The sequence below is a fragment of the Rousettus aegyptiacus genome, unplaced genomic scaffold (genome assembly GCF_014176215.1).
Source record: "Rousettus aegyptiacus isolate mRouAeg1 unplaced genomic scaffold, mRouAeg1.p scaffold_m13_p_18, whole genome shotgun sequence".
Taxonomy (NCBI): Eukaryota; Metazoa; Chordata; class Mammalia; order Chiroptera; family Pteropodidae; genus Rousettus; species Rousettus aegyptiacus.
The window spans coordinates 15,396,005-15,414,131 of NW_023416293.1; the positions used below are offsets into that span (position 1 = coordinate 15,396,005).

An 18,127-nucleotide genomic window follows, 5' to 3' on the forward strand; every position below is an offset into this window, starting at 1 on the left:
GCTGACTTACAGAGCAGAAAGGAGCCCCGGGTGGGGGCGGCTGGACAAGGCTGGCCCGCGAGGGGGTGCAGGACAGCTGGGGTCAGCGGGAAAAGGCACTAAAGCACCATGGCACCTGCTTCACTTGCCAGGAGGAGGCAGTGGGCCTGCCACCCGAAGGTCAGGGTCGGGGACAAGCTCCCCCCCCCCAGACCCGGCTAGCCCCACCCTCCGAGGCTCTCCCTCCACGGCAGGCATCCCTGGGACCTAAAAATAGGCACAAATTGGAGCACAGGCTGCGGGGCTGGCCGTGCAAGGGCGGGAGGACAGCTGACTCCCGCCGGCCGGGCCCTTCGGCAGCGGGGCGCCCAGCCCCACAGCCAGGGGCCCCTGCCGTGCCAGCGGCACCCTATATCGGGGCCATGAGCGCGCTCCGGGGAATGGCAGGCATGTGGCCCAGCTGTCGCCGGGAGCCCGGCCCACACAGCCTGCTCTGTCCACACCCTCCCTCCCGCCCCAGGCTCCCTCCCTGCTCGGTCCAGACAGCAGTGACCACACAATGGGGACCGGGCACAGAGGGACTGGGGACTTTGAAAGTTAAACACCTGCTCAGGGGAGGGCGGGCTCTGTCCTCAACGCTGACCTGAGGTGGGGTGGGGTCTGCTGCTCGGTGTTGCGGCCGCCCGGCCCCCACCCCCAGCCCCACCGTGGGGGGCACTCCGTGACCCCGGGAAGGGCAGGCGGGAGACGTGGGCCTCTGGCACACTGCGGCCTGGACTGTGGTCACCCTCAGCTCCCCAAGGGGGGGCCCAGCAGAGCCGACCGCTGCTGGCTGCAGAGGGGGAACCGCTCGGCCCAGCTCACCATGGGCCGTGACATGCGGGACGGGCGGAGGCCGCAGCCCTGACCCAGCCGGCTCTGCAAGAGTGACTCTGCTCTGCTGGCCACGTTGCCAGGGGGCACCTGGGATTAACAGGACCCCAGTCAGGCATCTGGGGGCACAGGCCTCTGCCGCCCAAAGCCGGGCCGCCCTCTGCCCGGGCCAGGGACAGGCGCACACGGCTTTGCTCAGGAAGGGCGCCCGCCCGGGACAGGAACAGCGGGCGTGGGGAGGGTGAGCGGGGGCGTGTGGGAGCCGGGCGCAGCGGCCTGGGGCTCCGTCGCGGCGCTCCGAGCTGCCCCTCAGGCCTGCACGCCTCGTGTCTCCCCCAGGGCCCACCAGGGTCGCTCGGCTTTAAAGTCTAAGTTTAAAGCTGTGCTCACTGGCCCAAGGAGAAAGGGGAAAAAATCAAGCCACTTGTCAGCGTGCCTCTGCTTCCTTCTAGGGTCAGGTAGAGCGCGTGAGGGAGAGGACAGCTGCGTGTCCTGGGAGTCCCCAGAAAGGACAGGCCAGTGCCAGCGGCCGGGCACCGGCTCCTAGGGGTGTGACCCTCGGGGCGCTCGGAGCTGTGCTGGCCTCCGGCCCCCGTCCTCAGCAGTCTCCTCAGACCTGCGAGGCCACAGGACTTGCTCTGAACATGGGGACTCTTCCTGAGGAGGGACGGAACCTGCTCGGGCCCCTCCTCCGGCAGGCCCACGGGGGTGGAGCTACGGGGCGTGTGCCTCCTGGGGACACGGGCCCACGCTGGCTCTAGCTGTGCTCCTCACAGGGCCCCTGAGAAGGGCGTGACGCCCCCAGCTCCGCAGCCAGAGTGAACCCTATATCCTCTCTCGAGTAACCTCTAAGGTAGCAGAAGTGACATATTCAACATTCACCCTTTGGTTTGATGTAAACAAGTCAACTCCTGGAGCCAAATCCCAAATCTCCATGTGGATTTTGCCCTTGACCCTGCCAGCGACCTTGAAAAGTCCGTGTGCCCGTCCCCGCCAAGGACAGAGCAGCACTGTCCAGAAGGCCTGGGGCAGGGGCAGCTCTCCTCAGAACGCAGCAAGGGGTGCAAGAGGCCACCAGCCCGGGCAGCACCCTGGACGCTGGTCCCGAGCACCTCTGTCACTTTGCTGCAAGCAGCGTGTGGGTGCACGACCCGCCTCGCAGGCGGTTTGCACGATAAGGGGACAGGCTTGCGGGTCAGTGACTACTAGGTCCAGTCCCCTGTTTTCTGTTTTTTAATGCCTACAGCACCTGGTCTTCCTAGGTGGTCTCCCATCCAACCAGGCCCGACCCTGCTTAGCTTCCGAGGTCAGCCATCGGGCTCTTTCAGGGTGGCGTGGCCATGGACCAGGGACCGTGGCTCCACTGGGGCGCGAGCCCAGGACCTTCTGCGTGTAAAGGAGACGTGCTGACCGCGACGCTGTGGAACCACGGTCCTGTGTTCCTGTCTGATCATGCACTGGCCACTCCACTCTGTGTGACAGTGACAGCTCCTCACCGTCTGCTGAGGAGCCCGTTGGGCAGGCATCACCTCTAAGTTAGCACAGTCCCCTGAGCTCCGCCTGCAGCTGCCGCCGCCCTCGGGTCCCCAGCCCTGACTGACGAGGGGTGTGGGGGGTGTTACATGCCTGCTTATTAAAAAGGCAAAGATCCCCTAATGAGGGGGACGGTAGCTCTGTAATTCCTGTGTAGACTCTAAGTTATTCCCTTAGTCCCCCGCCCCCACCGTCAGGTCCTCCCCACAGTCACAGCCTGCGAACAGGGCAGAGGTGAGCGCAATAAAAATAGAGGCGAGCAGGGCTGGCACCCGACTGGCCCGCACAGACGGGAGGCGCAGGGCTGGCGCAGAGCTGGGCCCGCCCCTCCCCCTCCCCGCGCCTCCCCCTTCCCGCCCCTCCCCCCTCCCCGCGCCTCCCCCAGCACGCAGACGCTGGATAGAGCAGTAGGACCCCTGAGGCGCTTTCTCCGGGGCTCGTGTACCCTCCGAGCGCCGACATCCCCCTGCCTCAGGGCCGAAACCGGCGGACACACCAAAATAGCACAGACCCTGGTTCTGCCACGCGCTCTCTGCGGAGAACGTTCCAGTTCTACGGGCCCCGCCTGCCATCTCCAGGGTGGGACCAGATGGAGAGAAAAGGAAGGGGCTGCAGCCCGGCCACACCCCACCCCCAGGGCCGGCCCCGCACCCCCATGCCCGCGGGGCGGCTCTGCGCTGTGCGGCAGCTGCCCCTGGCCCCCCTCACAGCTCCGGGCCCCGCTCAGGCCGGACGAGAGTCAGAGGCGCGAAGCTGCCACGGACTCGCCGCTCCCGCCAGCGATGCGGGTTCTCCCCGCCCCCCCCTCTTTCCCTCGTTCTCAGAATAAAGGGAAAACGCGTCCTCGCCGGCGGAGGGTCCGCCTCCCTCCGCCTCCTCGCCCGGCGCCCCGCTCCCTGCCGCAGCCTCCTTGGGGCTTGGGGCCCCACGTGCAGCCCCACCTGGCCCCTCCCACTTCACCTGCGGACCCGGCAAAGCCCCTCCCCAGCTTGTCCTGCTGTCCCAGGCTGACCTCGACCTGTGCCGTCTGCCCCGAGGGCTGCTCCCCCGAGGGCTGACACCCCGACTCCCCCGGCCCCTGTCTCCTCGCCCGGCGCCGGCCCCACACGGAGCTGGTGCTGAGCGAAGCCAGGAGAGCCGGGTGTGGGCCGCGGGGCGCGCCCGGCGGAGCGGGCCCGGGAACGGTCCCGGCCAGATGATGCGCATCTGACCGCCCGCCCCCAAGGAAGGGACGGCTGGTCTGCGGCCTCGGATGACCCCGGAATGCCGGGCAGGACACCGCCCTGGCGGTGCCCTCCTGCGGCCCGAGCGAACCTGTTGGCCTCGCCGGCCTTCACTGCCCTTTGGAAAAAGGCCAGTGGGGGCTGGGCCTGGGGCGCGAGGCCCGGGGCGCCCCCTCGGCGAGGGCGGGGCTGGGGTGCGGGGCCAGCCTCTGCCGGGTGACCAGCGTCCTCCCGCGGGCCTGGCGACGCCCCGCGCGCGCAGAGCTGCCCCCTGTCCTGCATCCTGAGCGGCCTCGGGACAGCCCCTCCGCCAGCCCCCTCCTCCTTCCCAAGGACGGCGCGCGGGGCGGAGTCGCGCCGTATCAGAGCGACGAGGGACCAGCGCCAGCGGGCCCGCCCCTGGGGTCAGAGGGAAACCCCGCCTCGGCAGCGGAACCAGCCCGGAGCGCGGTCTCCCGCAGCCCTGGAGACTGTCTCCCCTGCGGTCCGCCAGGCTCAGGCCGCCTCCAGAGCTCGGGGCAGAAACGGAAGGTGGCGCCTGGGCTCCTGCAGGCCGCGGCCGTCCTCCGACCGAGCCCCACCCAGGCTGCTGCTCCTGTCGCCGTGGCCCGCGGCCCAGGCGGACACGTGCCCGCCCTCCTCCCTGCCACCGAGATGCCCCTCGGGGCTGCTGGGCTAGCGGGCCCTTCTCTTTTCTGCTTGTTTATTTTTTTATTTCTCTCTTTAATATTTTAATATTAACTTAAAACATAAGTTAAATATTTCAGCTTTCCTGGGGCGGAAAGCTGAAATATTGAAGCATGAAAAGGCGGGAAGGCAGCGCCTGCCGCCCGCCCGCCGAGAGGGTCCTGGAGGATCGGTGGCTTCCACCTGCCTCTTTTGCTCCTTTTGTCCTTCACTGTCGCCCACGGTGCAGCTGGTCCCGGGTGCCATGAAGGGGGCCGGGGCGATGGGGTGGGACGAGGACCTGTGACCCCTGCGACCCCTGCGACCCCAGTGACCAGCAACTCTACACGGCCACGGGGTTTGGGAAGCAAAGGGCGATCCGGCGCCTCAAGAACCTCGGCCGTCATCTGTGCACCTTTCACAAACTTCCTTTCACTCACTCATCACTCTCGAAACTGTTCAATATCAGGAAAAGCCACTAAGAAACTGACGAGGGCCACTAGGGGCTCAGGGCTCCCCAGCCTGGTGAGGGTCCTCGAGCACCCGCCCTTGGCGACGCCCAGCGCTCTGGGTCCCCATGCAGCTACCGCCTGCTCCGCAGAGCGGCCCCGCCCGTGGATGACGAGGGTGCAGGCGGACTGGGAACCCTGCGCCCCACCGTGCTGCCAGCCTAACGACAGGGCCAGCGAAGCCAGCTTTTCTCCACTTCTTTCTGAGGCCCACAGCTGAGGCCCAGAGGGTCAGCTTGAGGTCACCCCTCAGAAGGACCGAGACGTATCAACAGTGCTGCAGTGGATGCTACCAAAGGACAGGGCGGGGCAGAAAGGAAATGAAGGTGACAGCATGTGACAAACGGGACAGGCAGGCTGGCCGCTCGTGTGCCCACGCAGCGGTGCCGGTGCATGGCACGAGCCATCCCCACCTCCAGTCCTCAGGAGTCCGGTGGTGGCACGCGCGTCCCCAAGGCCAGGGCCGGGGCAGGCCCCAGAGGAGCCAGTATCGGGACCCGTCCGGCCTCGTCAGAGAACAGTGCTGTGCCGGACAGAAGCGGCCTCAGCCGCAGCGGCTGGACAGGCATTGCGGGCTCGCTGCCCACGGCGCCCATGGTTCCAGGTGGGCGCGTGCCTGCCTCTCAGCCAGCAGCTCCTGCGAGCGCTGCGGTCACCAGAGTGAGGGACAAGGGCCCAGCGATGCTGGGGATCGCGACAGCGGACCCCGAAAGACGAGGCCACACCTGGCCTTCTCAGCATCCCTTGCACATAATAGGTGGGCAGTAAAAGACTTAATTAACCTCCTATGAGTTCTGTCAGACCTGGGGTGTCAGGCCAGGGGACAGGGGCGGCTGGGAGGGACCCCGGCCCTGAAACCTGCAGTCAACAGGGAAGGTAAAGGTCTTAGAGGAGAAGGTGCAGAGGGGCCGTCGCGGCCTTCAACAGAACATTCTGGGTGTCTTGGCGGTCACGTCGTTTCTGGTCTAGGATTAAGAACGTATATTAGTCAAGTCCCAGAGGCCTGCCTGCAAAGCAAGTTCTAGAAATAAATGCTTAAAAGCACACTTTGAGATGATAGAAAAATGGAGCTAGTTAAGTGCAAAACAATGAATTTAACCAAGACCATAGTCCACCACACCAACATCCTCTCAGGCCTAAAACAGGTAACACAGGTTACTAAACGCCTGTAACCGGGGAGCAGGAGAAAGAACAGGACTCAATGCAGATGTTTGCTTGTTTTCAGAGAAGTGTCAGAAAAGGGAAGGTGATTTTTATATTGGCACATTTCCAGCAAAACCACACAATTCATATTTTCGCATGTTTAAAAGGTAATATCGAAGGCAACTCTCGGGGACATGCTGGCAGGTCATACTGAAAACTGTCAGTTCTCAAATGCCGTCAGTCGCTTCAAGGTCGCAGGAAGCTGGGTGGGTATTCCATTGCGTGCCTTACTTAAATCCTAATTAAGCGATGCGCTGTCTGCATTAAAATATGTGTAACATGAAAGTTAGCTAACTCGTGTGATTCTCACGTCCTTCCAGGCTGCTGGATGCGTGAATCATTCAGGCTTCGTGTTCACATGTTGCGTGTGCTCAGATATGGCCATGCATGTTTGTTATTAGCAAGAGAAGCTAGATTCCTCCGAGAGACTAGCACTTAGCCCATCTCCAGCCCTCATCCACCCTGGGCGGGGCGGCTGGACACGGCGTTCGGCGGGGTGGCATCATATATTTGTTCTGCTGAGACCTTAAATTTCAAGATTTCGGTTCTCTTGCTGTCCGGACTTGGCGGCATTCCTACCTTGGTGGCCTCAAAGATCTCAGCTTTTCAGCAGGTGCGAAGGGAGGGAACAAGCTTATGGCCATGTGGCACGCCATGTCTGTGTGCCATTGTTTCCACAGGAGCTCAATACCTTCTTTGAGTCAGGATCTATTTAGGGATCTCTGGTCTAGGTAATCTTGACTAGGAAACATTAGGCTATGTCAAAAAATAGATACTGTGCTGTCCCATGGAAAGCCAAACTGTTAAAATACTTTGTGCCTGGGGCGGTTCCATAGCGTAGCGGTGAGCACGTCTGCTTTACACGCAGAAGGTCCTGGGTTCCCACCCCAGTGGAGCCCACAGTCCCTACCCAGGGTGCACCCCGGGTGCGCCTGGCGAGCGCGTGGGAGGGGACGCCCCACCTTCAGAGATCCGATTGAGACGGTAAAATCCATAGGTCGGGGTGGAAGTATGGGGGGATTAAAAAAATATAGTTTGTGCCTATGAAACAGCTTGGGGGGCCCTGCCCCCCGCCCACCCCTCTCCGTCGGTGCCCTCGCATTCCTCTTGGCTGGCTGCACACGCTGTCCCTCCGCACTCCTGGGGCGCTTCCTCCCCACCTATGGGTGCCTGCCTTCCCCTCCTCCCCTCTCCCCCTGCCCTCAGGCACCGGGGGACTGCGCTTCCCTACACTCCGCCACCTGGGAACGGAGCACAGGACTTCCCGATGGAAAGGGACGTGGCTGCCGTCACTTACAGATGGTAACTGATCCATTAAATGCGGGTCACAGCCCCTCGGTTAGACCCCACGGGCCTCGGCAGGGAGCCTGCCCCTGAGCAGAGCCTGCGGTGGGTCCTCGCTCAGGCAGGAAGGAGCTCCGGACGGCTCAGGCCAGCCCCGTGGTCAGCACCACGGTCAGCGCCCGCACCCGCTCCCCGCCCCGCCTCCCCCAGAGCGCGGGGCTCGGTGACAAGGACGCTCCGCGCATCGCCTGCCAGTGTTTGGGACCGGATGTGATCGGGGACCCGAGAACACGCGAGGAGTGAAAGCGAAGTCAGAAGACGGGTCCCTCTCGGTCCCCTGTCCCCCGCCGCCCCCGTCCCCGCAAATAAACGCAACGAACAACTTTACGCAGCATGACAGAATTTAATGCTTCAAGTTTTCTCTCTCCTTCCACAGGGCTGTGTTTGGAAAATAGCAAAATGAGGTAAATAAGTTAATGTATGTACAGGTCAGAAACACTGTGTCGCTCTGCGGCGCAGCAGCGGAAGTTGTCAGCGAGCCCGTGGCTGCGCCGAGGCGCGGGCGGATGCGTCGTCCTGGGGAGAATCCGCGCTGCGGGGCGCGGGGTCTAGAAGCATTTGCGGTGCACGATGGACGGGCCCGCCTCGTCGTACTCCTGCTTGGTGATCCACATCTGCTGGAAGGTGGACAGCGAGGCCAGGATGGAGCCGCCGATCCACACCGAGTACTTGCGCTCCGGCGGGGCGATGATCTGCAAGACAGCGCGTCAGGGGGCCGCCGCCGGGAGGGGGGCGGGGGGTGGGGACAGGGGCGGGGCGGGGGCGGGGCCGGGGCGCCGCCCACCTTGATCTTCATGGTGCTTGGGGCCAGCGCCGTGATCTCCTTTTGCATGCGGTCGGCGATCCCCGGGTACATGGTGGTGCCCCCCGACATGACGTTATTGGCGTACAGGTCCTTCCTGATGTCGATGTCGCACTTCATGATGCTGTTGTAGGTGGTCTCGTGGATGCCCGCCGACTCCATGCCTGGGGGTGCGGGGGAGCGTGAGCAAGCGCCGGCCCGCGGATAACGGCCGGAGCGGCGGGACGGCGGGGACGGGCGGGCACGGGCGGGGGGCGGGGGCGGGGGCGCTCACCGATGAACGACGGCTGGAAGAGCGTCTCCGGACACCGGAAGCGCTCGTTGCCGATGGTGATGACCTGCCCGTCCGGCAGCTCATAGCTCTTCTCCAGGGAGGAGGACGAGGCGGCCGTGGCCATCTCGTTCTCGAAGTCCAGGGCCACGTAGCACAGCTTCTCCTTGATGTCGCGCACGATCTCACGCTCAGCTGCGGGCGACAGGGGCGGGGGAGGAGCCCTGAGCGCGGGGCCGCGGAGTCCCCGCACGCCCGCCCTCCCGCCCAGGGCGCCGCGGCCGCGCACCTGTGGTCACGAAGGAGTAGCCACGCTCAGTGAGGATCTTCATCAGGTAGTCGGTGAGGTCGCGGCCCGCCAGGTCCAGGCGCATGATGGCGTGCGGCAGGGCGTAGCCCTCATAAATGGGCACGTTGTGGGTGACGCCGTCGCCGGAGTCCAGCACGATGCCTGCGCGGGGGGGAGGGCGGGGACGCGGGGGACTGAGCGCGCCGCCGCGGGCGGGCGGGCCGGCCCCGGGGCGGAGCGCGCGAGGCGCGCGCGGGGCGCAGCGGCGCGCACTTACCGGTGGTCCTGCCGGAGGCGTAGAGGGACAGCACGGCCTGGATGGCTACGTACATGGCGGGCACGTTGAAGGTCTCGAACATGATCTGGGTCATCTTCTCGCGGTTGGCCTTGGGGTTGAGGGGCGCCTCGGTGAGCAGGGTGGGGTGCTCCTCGGGGGCCACGCGCAGCTCGTTGTAGAAAGTGTGGTGCCAGATCTTCTCCATGTCGTCCCAGTTGGTGATGATGCCGTGCTCGATGGGGTACTTCAGGGTCAGGATGCCTCTCTTGCTCTGAGCCTCGTCGCCCACGTAGGAGTCCTTCTGCCCCATGCCCACCATGACGCCCTGCGGAGGAGACAGCGCGCGCCGCGCGCTCGTCACCGCGGCTCAGGGCGGCGCAGCGCTGGGCCGCGCGGGGTCCCCGGCCCGCACCCTCGGCGCAGGCGCAGCCTGACCTGGTGGCGAGGGCGGCCCACGATGGACGGGAACACGGCCCTGGGGGCGTCGTCTCCGGCGAAGCCGGCTTTCACCAGCCCGGAGCCGTTGTCGCACACGAGCGCGGTGGTCTCGTCTTCGTCGCACATGGTGTTTGGTTTCTGCAAGGACAGGAAGGCCGCCGAGACCAACGGCGGGTCGTCAGCAGAGGACGCCCTGCCGCCGACCGAGCGCCCTCCGTCCCCAGGACCTAGGACAGCCCCCTCCGGAGCGTGGCGTCAGGAGCGCCAAGGGGACCGGCTGCTCGCCGTGCTCCCGGGCTCAGGGCTGCGCCGCGCCTGGGAGTGGCGCAGGGTCCTGGCGACGCCACTGAGAGCTCCTCCACCCCGGGAACCCAGAGCACAGCGCCCCGGACACCACTGCGCCTTTGCTTCATTCAGGCCACCTGCTGCCGAGCCAGGGCCAGCGCTCGCCCTCTGCGCGCCTCGGTGGCCTCCCCCGGGCGAAGGCCCAAGGTACCGGCTCGCTGGGCGGGCGGAAGGTGGCAGAGGCCCTGGGAGAAGCTCTGGCGCACCCCCCCCCCCCAGGGAGGAGTGGCTTGTTCGGTAGCCTCAATGTTCCAGGCTCACCGCGGAGGCCCCCTCCCCCCGTCGGTGAGCTGGGAGAAGTGGCGCTTGCTGTCCCTTGGCTCTGGCGCTCGGGTGAAAGGAGTCCCCGCGGACGGACTAAAAATCTTTCGTGCACCCTGGCGCGAACTAAGTGGCAGGTGGAGCAGCCCACAGGGGGACAAATTGGGAAACGTTTCCAAAGGCAGGTTGTCTCTTGTCCCCTCTTTAAGGCGTCTGTGGCTCTGGGAACCTGGGGCTGGTCAAGTGAATTGGTCGGGCCCTGTCCCCTGTCCCTTCCCCACGCTCGCCCTACCTGGGCGGGCGGCTACACCTGCTGCTCTCTGGCTAGGGCCCCGGTCTCGGCGGGAGGAACGCGAGGGTTCTGCTGCTGCTGTCCACGGCGGTGGCCGCTGGTCCTGCCGCTCCAGTTTTATATAGCCCGCGGGCGCCCCACCCGCCCCCGCGCCGCCCGCAGGAATGTCGCTCCCCTTCTCGAGCCATATTTGGATGTTGGGCACTAGAGACCCCTCCCCCGGCCAATTCGTGGCCTGGGCCCCCGGCCGGGTCCCCTATGCTGACCAAAGAAGGAGCGGCCTGGCCTGGGCCCAGGTAACGCGGGCCGGGCCGTATATGGCGTGTCTCCCCTGCAGGTCGGCCCTTCCCAGCCCGGCTCAGTTGCCCGCCGGAGGGGCGGGGTGCGGCGAGGGTCACCGCGTGCGCCAGCGGCCGCGCCTGCGCGCCTGCGCGCCTGCGTCCCGGGAGCTGCACCTGTCGGGCCCGCACGCACTGGGCGCTGCGGCCGCGCCTCCCACATCTCAGTCCTGCTCTGGGTCCTTGGCCCAGACCCCAAGCCCTCGCGTGCACCTGCGGGAGGAGGGGGCCACGTCCTAGCGGGCCGGGACCGGTGGAGAGGCAGTCGCGCCCTGCGTCCCAGGCAGGGGAGGAAGGCGACCTTCCTCCTGGGGAGCTTCCTTCCCCCTCCCCATCCCTGAGCTCCTGGAGTCCAGAGGGCTGACCCAAGCCGGCCCCTCCCCCACCGCAGTGGGGTGGCGGCAGCTGTCCTGGGGCCGACAACTGGCATCCGGAGCGGAGGGGGCTCGGGGCTCCCGGGGACAGGCCCTGGCAGTGGGTTTGACAGCGCAGGGCACAGAGCCAGGGCACCTGAACCGTCCGCCTGGGTGACACGCAGCGCGCTCGGGGGTCGTGAAGCAGTGAATTATATGGTTCTCTTGCTGGCGGACGGAGGCGTCCAGGTAGCAGTGGGCCGAGCTGAGCGCCCTACCCCCACGTCCTCATGGGGCTGAAAGGGGAGGCTCACAAGCCACGACCTGGACACAAGGTGCTTAAGCAAGACGGGGACACTGCACCCTGGGACGGGCAGCGGTTTTCCCTCCGCAAAGGCGGGACAGACTCATCCTTATATTTAGCGGCTGATGCCGGGCCAAAGCCAGGCTACTGTCCCTGTGCCACGGAGTCGGCACCTCCCAGCGTCCTGACGTGCTTCTATTTATACCACGGTGGGATGTGCCTGTCAGTTTCTAGAAGCGTTTGGATCTACTTACCGTAAGGTGCAGCAGGAGTCACAGGTTGCCCAGCTGGTGCCCGTGTGCCATTTTCCCCCAGCGCAAGAGCAGTGCGCCCTTGCTGCAGGCTTTTGTGATGGACTCAGTGACATGCCTCAGGGGACATTGTGATGTGGCGCAGGCCAGAACGGAGCCCTTCCTTTCTCTGATGTGCCTAAGTGTCCCTAATGGGTGCAATTCCCACGTGGGGGTGGAACTCCGCAGGGGACGGGTGGGTCCCCCAGGCTCACAGAGGCACGAGCAGCCGTCCCCAGCCGCCCAGGTCACTGCGGCACTATCTACACACCGCCCACGTCCATGAGGGAGCCGGGCACGGTCAGCGTGGAGAGCGTGAGCTGTTAGAAGCCGCCGGCCTCTTTCATATGCAGCTTTTTCTTTTTTTCCCCCTTTAATTCCCACCCTCCCCCCCATTCCACCCTGACCCATGGCTGCTGCCATCTCCCCTTAAGAACTGGATCTCTGGAGGTGGGGCGCGCCCAGGGGATGGCCCGTGGCGCCGGGGCAGTGGAGACATTAGACAAAGCACTGGCCGGGGACCGCGCTAGCCGTTCAGTGTAGGGGACCAGCTCGATTTCTGGCCTCAGAGGTGGAGCGAAACGGGCTGTCAAACACTAAGTCTCTGATAGTCTGTCGACATTTAGTGGGGAATGAGGTGAACCTTTTCCAGAACTCCTGCTCAGTGCAGAGAGCGAGGCTTTCTGAGCTCAGTCTCATAGCCCTGAACAGTTGAAAGTTGTGCATAAAAACAGCCACCGAGCCTGGCCGGTGCACAGCCCAGGGACGCGGAGCAGGCATCAGCTCTCCCTGCCGGCCGGCGGGCGGCTCCCAGGCTGCCGGTGGGGAGGGGCGGCTCCCAGCGGTCTGGCCTTGCGTTCTCCACGCACGCACGCCTTTGGGGACCATGTCGGTGCTGCTGAGGAGCGGGCGACTCCTGCGTGTCCTCAGACGGTGGCCAACGACGGCCCCGCGGGGCCCCGGCTTCCAGGCTTGTGGGTGCAGCCGCAGCTCTGACGGTGCCAGGCCCTCTGCCCGCACTCTCTTCTCTCCAGGCTTGTCCCCTCCAGTCCCCACACGTCTGTGCACCCCGTATCATGCTGAGTCTGTGCAGCGTCTATCATGTGCCAGCAATTTAAGCGTCAAGTGTGGAAGACACTTTACACACCCCCATCCCCGACGCCGTGCCCTGCGTGTGAGGGGCGCCACCACAGGACCTGAGAGGTCGGCGTGCGTGGCCCGGCAGGGCGCTCTCTCTTCCTTCCCCAGCGCCGGGGAGGCGGGCCACACGCTACAGCCGCAAGCACGGTCCACGCCCGGCTACGGTGTTTCAAAACGGCAAAGACGTCAGTTCTGGCTGGTGGGTTCACAGGGGTTGCTTTTCTCTCGCACACTTTTTTCAAAAAATGGGTAACGTTTCGTACAGTATTTTTTTTAAATTTTGGAGTTTGGCTTTTAGAAGCGCACTGCGGCGGTGAGTGGCTGTGCATCGCCTCTGGGGGCAGTCTCCCGCAGAATGTCCCGAGGGAGTAGGGGAGGCTCGGCTACACGTCAAGTGTGCTGGATTAGGACAGAGTGGGAAGCGGCCCTGGGGGGCCCCATCCCGCCCCGCCGGCGACCAGGGTTCAGACCGCAGAGGGGAGAAGCACGAGCCAGCTCTTACGAGCCGCCTTCGGCACCACGACCTGGTCAGAGGGTGGCGGGACCCCGTGCACAGAACCCGGGGCGCCCGCGCCCACGGGAATGCAGCTGCCCTCCCACGCGGGGTTCCCGCGAACGTGGCCACTGTCACGCCGTCCACACGGGGTTCCCGCGAACATGGCCACTGTCACGCCGTCCTGCCCACACGTAAACCGAATAGCCTGCGGAGAGCTGCCATGCTCTGACGAAGGCCGTGTGGTGGAACGCATTTTGAAATATTTAGAAGAAAAAAATTCAAAATCTTGGGCCAGTTTCCACTTTTATTGTCATTTCCCATGGGCCACGGGACAAGTCCTCCCCACTCCTCGGGGCCTTCGCACACTGAGCCATCCCCACACCCCCAGGGCAGCCCTGGCATTCCCGCCCCGACCCGGCGAGCGTGCTCGAAGGCGCCGTCTGCCCGCAGGGGACGTGCGATGGTGGTGCTGAAACCGGGAGCCGGGCCTCCTCGCCACGGGACGGCGGGCCGTCCGCGCCACAGCCGCCGCTCAAAGGTGGGTAAAAACCGGGTGACGACACCATCCCGGACAGAGCAGCTCTGAGGACCGCTGCTTTGCAATGAGATCAGCTACAGTGGTTTCCAGACTCATGCGGGCCGTGCGTCAGCTAGACAGACGCTGGACCGCGGTCAGGGGGGAACCAGTGTGAATCACCCTGAGACATGACGCGGCCCAGGTCCCCAAACTGAAAGGATGTGACTCGGCTCGCACGATGAACGTACCTGCGGTAACTCAGGTCAGAAAGCCACAGAGATGTTTTATTCACTGAAATACTTCCGTTAACACTCTTATCGCTTATGCAGAAGTTTAAGATTGCCCCGGTGAATGACGCAGTAACCAAGCTCAGGGGGATGAGGCCGTCTGGGCTTTCATCCTTGTAATTTAGCAAAGGCCGACGTCCAGCTTACTGGCACGTCCCACCAGCCTTAACCGGACTTGACGGCAAACGCCGCAGGTCACAGCAGGTTCAGAGAGAGTCCAGCACAATTCCATCGTTTACTCAGTCGCAGAAACTGAAGCCCAGAAGTGACGTGTGCCGGCGGGGACAGCGGCTGGCACCAGGACGAGGACTCCGGACCCCTGGGCGGAGGGAGAGACGGCATCGGGGACGGTGGCAACGGATGCGGCTCAGACGGAAGCAGAGAAAGACCGCGGACCGGAAGCCAGCGCCAGCCACGTGAGCTGCAGCGGCTTTCGGCGCGAAACGCTCAGCAACGTGCCGTGAAACTGGAAAGACTTCTAGCTGCGTAAGACCTAGAGTGCTTATAAGGACGCGCTCATACAGATTTTCAGGAATGATGACCATTTTTCAAAAGTTATTACATTTGTCCCTGGACATAATATTCATAATTCGCTTTCAAAACAAACTCGAAGTAGGGATTGGACTTCAGGCTTCCCAGCTGGTCCGCCTGGAGCAGGCCTTCCACCTCCGGCAGGTACTCGCGGAGCTGAACGCCTGTGGACAAAAGGCAGCGTCAGCCTCCCCCAGCTCAGAGCCCCACCCGCGCACCGCCGAGGAACGCCTGAGCCTGAGCCCCTTCCTAAAGTGCACCCCCTGTGCCGCTGGGAGAGCCCGCTCTCAACCCTCCCGCGTCCCGGACAGCCCGCAGCGCGCGCTCGGGGAGGCCGCATGCTCCTCCCACGGGCCGGCAAACAGCCAGTCCATTCAGACTTTCCCGAGGCCCGAAACGGTCTGTTTCCTGCACCGCTACGTCGCCCCTCCAGCGTGGGAGTCTTTAACTATCCTCACTTGAAAACAAGCATGTCAAACAATCACATATTCTCCCACTTGGGGAATAATTTTGTAGAAATACTGTCATGAAAAGTCGCTACAGTATCACCAAGTGCACTGAAGTCGAAGCCTAGTCGGGGAGGCGGAAGAGTCGCTTCTTCGCCAGGCCTCGACGGAGCTGGACGGCCGCCGGCGCCGCCTGAGCCGCTTCACCAGAGGCCTCGCGGTTACTCGTTTGACGGAGGCTGGAGGAAAGCTCCAAGTTCACGAGGTCATGTCGCAGCTTGCCGCTCGGCCGCAGGGTCTCAAAAGCCAGCCGCTGGGGCTGCGCTGTGTGCGGGGCGCTCACGCCGCGGTCTGCGGCTCCCCGTGGCACGGCGGACTCCGCGCGGATAAAGGGCACGAGGCTGAAGCCAAGTCGTCTGCACGTCGCTTATGGCAACGAGTGCTGTCAATAGGCTTTTCCTCTATAAAATATCCCGCCTGTGAAAATACATTAATTTCTACAAGATCAGCTCTTTGAGAAGACACCGGCATCTCCTGACACGTCTCCGCTGCGTGGGCCTCTGCCCCGCGGGCGCAGCGGGGCGGGCGGGTGGCCGGGCGCCAGCGCCCACAGGCCGGCGTCGCGAGTCTTCCGTCTCAGGGACGGCAGCACAAGGCTCCTGTGAGAACTCCCCTCAGCTGCTCAACTTCAGCTCTGCGACGACACACACATTCCGATGACCGTGCACACACCGAAACGCTCCCCGTGGATAACTTAAACGTGCGCAGGGTGAATTCATTCCATTGGCTGAAGTGACCATCGAGCTGACAAAGTCCATGAGGCAGAATGCGAGGCCACCTGTCTCTCTCTACCTTCAGGGTGTGTCCTCCAGAAACATTCACTACTGCAAGGGGAAGTCATGTTACCGAAAAGGTTCCAAAAATAAATGTCCTTGGCTTGTTATAACAAATATATATACTGTTTGTTTATTTAATAGTTTCTACTTTGGTCAAAATTTAACAACTCTTTTTGTAAAATTATAATTTTCCATTCCTGATTCTTTCCCATCCATGATTTATAATCTAAGAATAGCAAAAGCTGTCAAGTCGCCTTTAAACGGCACTAAACACTCAATTAGCCACAGTCCAGTCCGTGGCCCTTTCCGAGAGCTAAGTCCATGGACGGCCCGAGACCTGGGCCAGCGCTCTCTCATACCCTGAGACCTCAGCGGAGAACGTCCCCAACAGGACAGAGGAACCAGCCGTATCCAGGTGCTGCTCGAAACGCCACACACGGAAAAGAGAAAGTCTTAGAAATACGTTGTGTCTTTTTCTGAATTTCACAGAGTTTGAAGCAACAGATGTTTTCTTTTGCTTTATCCCTTCCTTGTTTTTCTGGACATTGAAAAGGCTGAGCTTGTGGGGTGATCGGTATCTGCTTTGCAACAATGCAAGTCCGGGTCAGTTCTGCACACGTTCCGAACACGCCGGTCAGAGCACGCACTTCCGTTTCGTCCGTCATTAAAGGAGACCGACCCTCTGCAAAGCACGCGGAGATGGCGAGGGGCGCGGGCTGGAAGGGGGGTTCCGGGGTCGCGAGCACGGAGCGTGCTGGCGCTGGCACAGGCCGGTGGCCCCACCGGAGGCTGCGGGGCAGGGGCCGTGCGCAACAACCCCACCTGCTCGGAGACCAGCCGTTCGAGTGGCTAGAGGCACCAGGTCCCAAGCCAGGCACATTCCGTGCAGGTCATTCATGTTTCGTGCAGATAAATGTATAAAAAGTTCTCAAAGCGGTGTAAATGTCGGTGTGAAGAATAAAATTCACATCCATTTAGAAGGACCGCTGGATTTACGACAGCTTTTTCATTGTTTTCTCCAAGTGGCATTAAAGAGCGTCCGCACATCTGAGGACTGGTAAACACCTGGCCGGCCTGCTTTGTTCACTGCACAAATTGAGCATCGTCTACTCTGACCTCGTAATTCTATCATAAATGGAGGCCATACTTGTGCTTATGTATAAAATACGCAAAATCTCTCACCTCCGTCTAACACTGTCCATATACTTTGCTCTTAGTAACACGAAAACATGAAAGTAAGCGTCCTCTAAGTCAGCGGTCCCCAACCTCGATGGCACGGGGGACCGGAGCTCCCACGAGCATCTAATGCCTGATGACCTGAGGCGGAGCTGAGGCGGTGATGCTGGCGCTGGGGGCGGCTGCAGACGCAGATGAGGCTTCGCTCCCTCGCCTGCCGCTCACCTCCTGCTGTGCGGCCTGGGTCCCAACAGCCCACAGACCAGCACCGGTTTGCGGCCCAGGGATTGGGGACCTCTGCTCTAATTCGTCTTTCCCCAAGAAAAGCATTTTAATCGCAAAAGCTTCTTTTCCTGTGTGTGCCCTGGACAGCAAATGGAATTTTGCTCACTGCTTTAGGTACAAAACAAATAAAAAACGCACTCTCTTTTTCTTATTAGTTTGTTCCTAAAGTGAATTTTAGTGTGCTACTGTCCAAGACGGAATTGTAAAGAAGCTTTTATAATCTGTCCGTCGGCGCGGTGCAGTCAGTTGAGGAGGGGCGCACGAAAAGCTCCTGCCACATTTCAAGTTTTCAACCTTCACGCGTTAACTGAGAGATGAGACAACTACTTGCAACACGCCGACTGTCACCCCTTGGCCGTCCTGAGTCAGCGTGGAGGCTGCCCGGGGCGGGGCTGAGGACCGAGTGATGGGCACGTCACGCTGACGCAGGCCCCTAACTGGAGGGGCAGAAGTCCTCCCTCTACTTTAGACAAAGCCTCTAACGGTGAGCCTGACGCTGTTTATCAGCATCCAGCTCTTCGGCAAATCCCCGTTATTCTGAGGCTTTCACACCTGAGGCCTGACGCTGTCCATTCTCAACAGTAACAAGGCACTTACCGTCTTTCAAAAGCTTCTGTAATATTTTCACAAATATGCTGTCTTTAGATACTTCAATTGGATCATCTTTACCATCTGAGCTGGACCAGCTGGAAAACAAAATCACTGTGAGGTGACAATGAGATCGGGGACGAAAGCCAGGAATCCCCGGCAAATGACAGCATGACTTTAAGATCAGGAAGGAGAAACGAGCAGGCAGAGCGGGGAGCAGCGAGGGCGACCTCTG

The 18,127-nt window shown here is 62.5% G+C and overlaps 2 protein-coding genes across 2 annotated transcripts in view; both read right to left on the reverse strand.

Annotated features, from left to right (window-relative positions):
• Positions 1-7,653: 7,653 nt before the first annotated feature.
• On the reverse strand, positions 7,654-10,410 carry ACTA1 (actin alpha 1, skeletal muscle). The gene is made up of 7 exons (XM_016163442.2): positions 10,306-10,410; positions 9,405-9,545; positions 8,970-9,294; positions 8,693-8,854; positions 8,407-8,598; positions 8,115-8,296; positions 7,654-8,022 (listed from the first exon to the last, which is right to left on the reverse strand). Exons 2-7 carry the CDS (start codon positions 9,531-9,533, stop codon positions 7,879-7,881), a joined length of 1,134 nt encoding a protein of 377 aa, XP_016018928.2. The 5' UTR covers positions 9,534-9,545; positions 10,306-10,410; the 3' UTR covers positions 7,654-7,878.
• Positions 10,411-13,988: 3,578 nt separating this feature from the next.
• Positions 13,989-18,127, reverse strand: part of NUP133 (nucleoporin 133) — a 40,148-nt gene continuing 36,009 nt past the window's right edge. Inside the window, exons 25-26 of the mRNA XM_016163421.2 lie at positions 17,902-17,990; positions 13,989-14,725 (exon numbers count right to left, since the gene is read on the reverse strand). Coding sequence (XP_016018907.2) covers positions 14,589-14,725; positions 17,902-17,990 — 226 coding nt within the window. The 3' untranslated portion in view covers positions 13,989-14,588. The remainder of the gene's footprint in view (positions 14,726-17,901; positions 17,991-18,127) is intronic.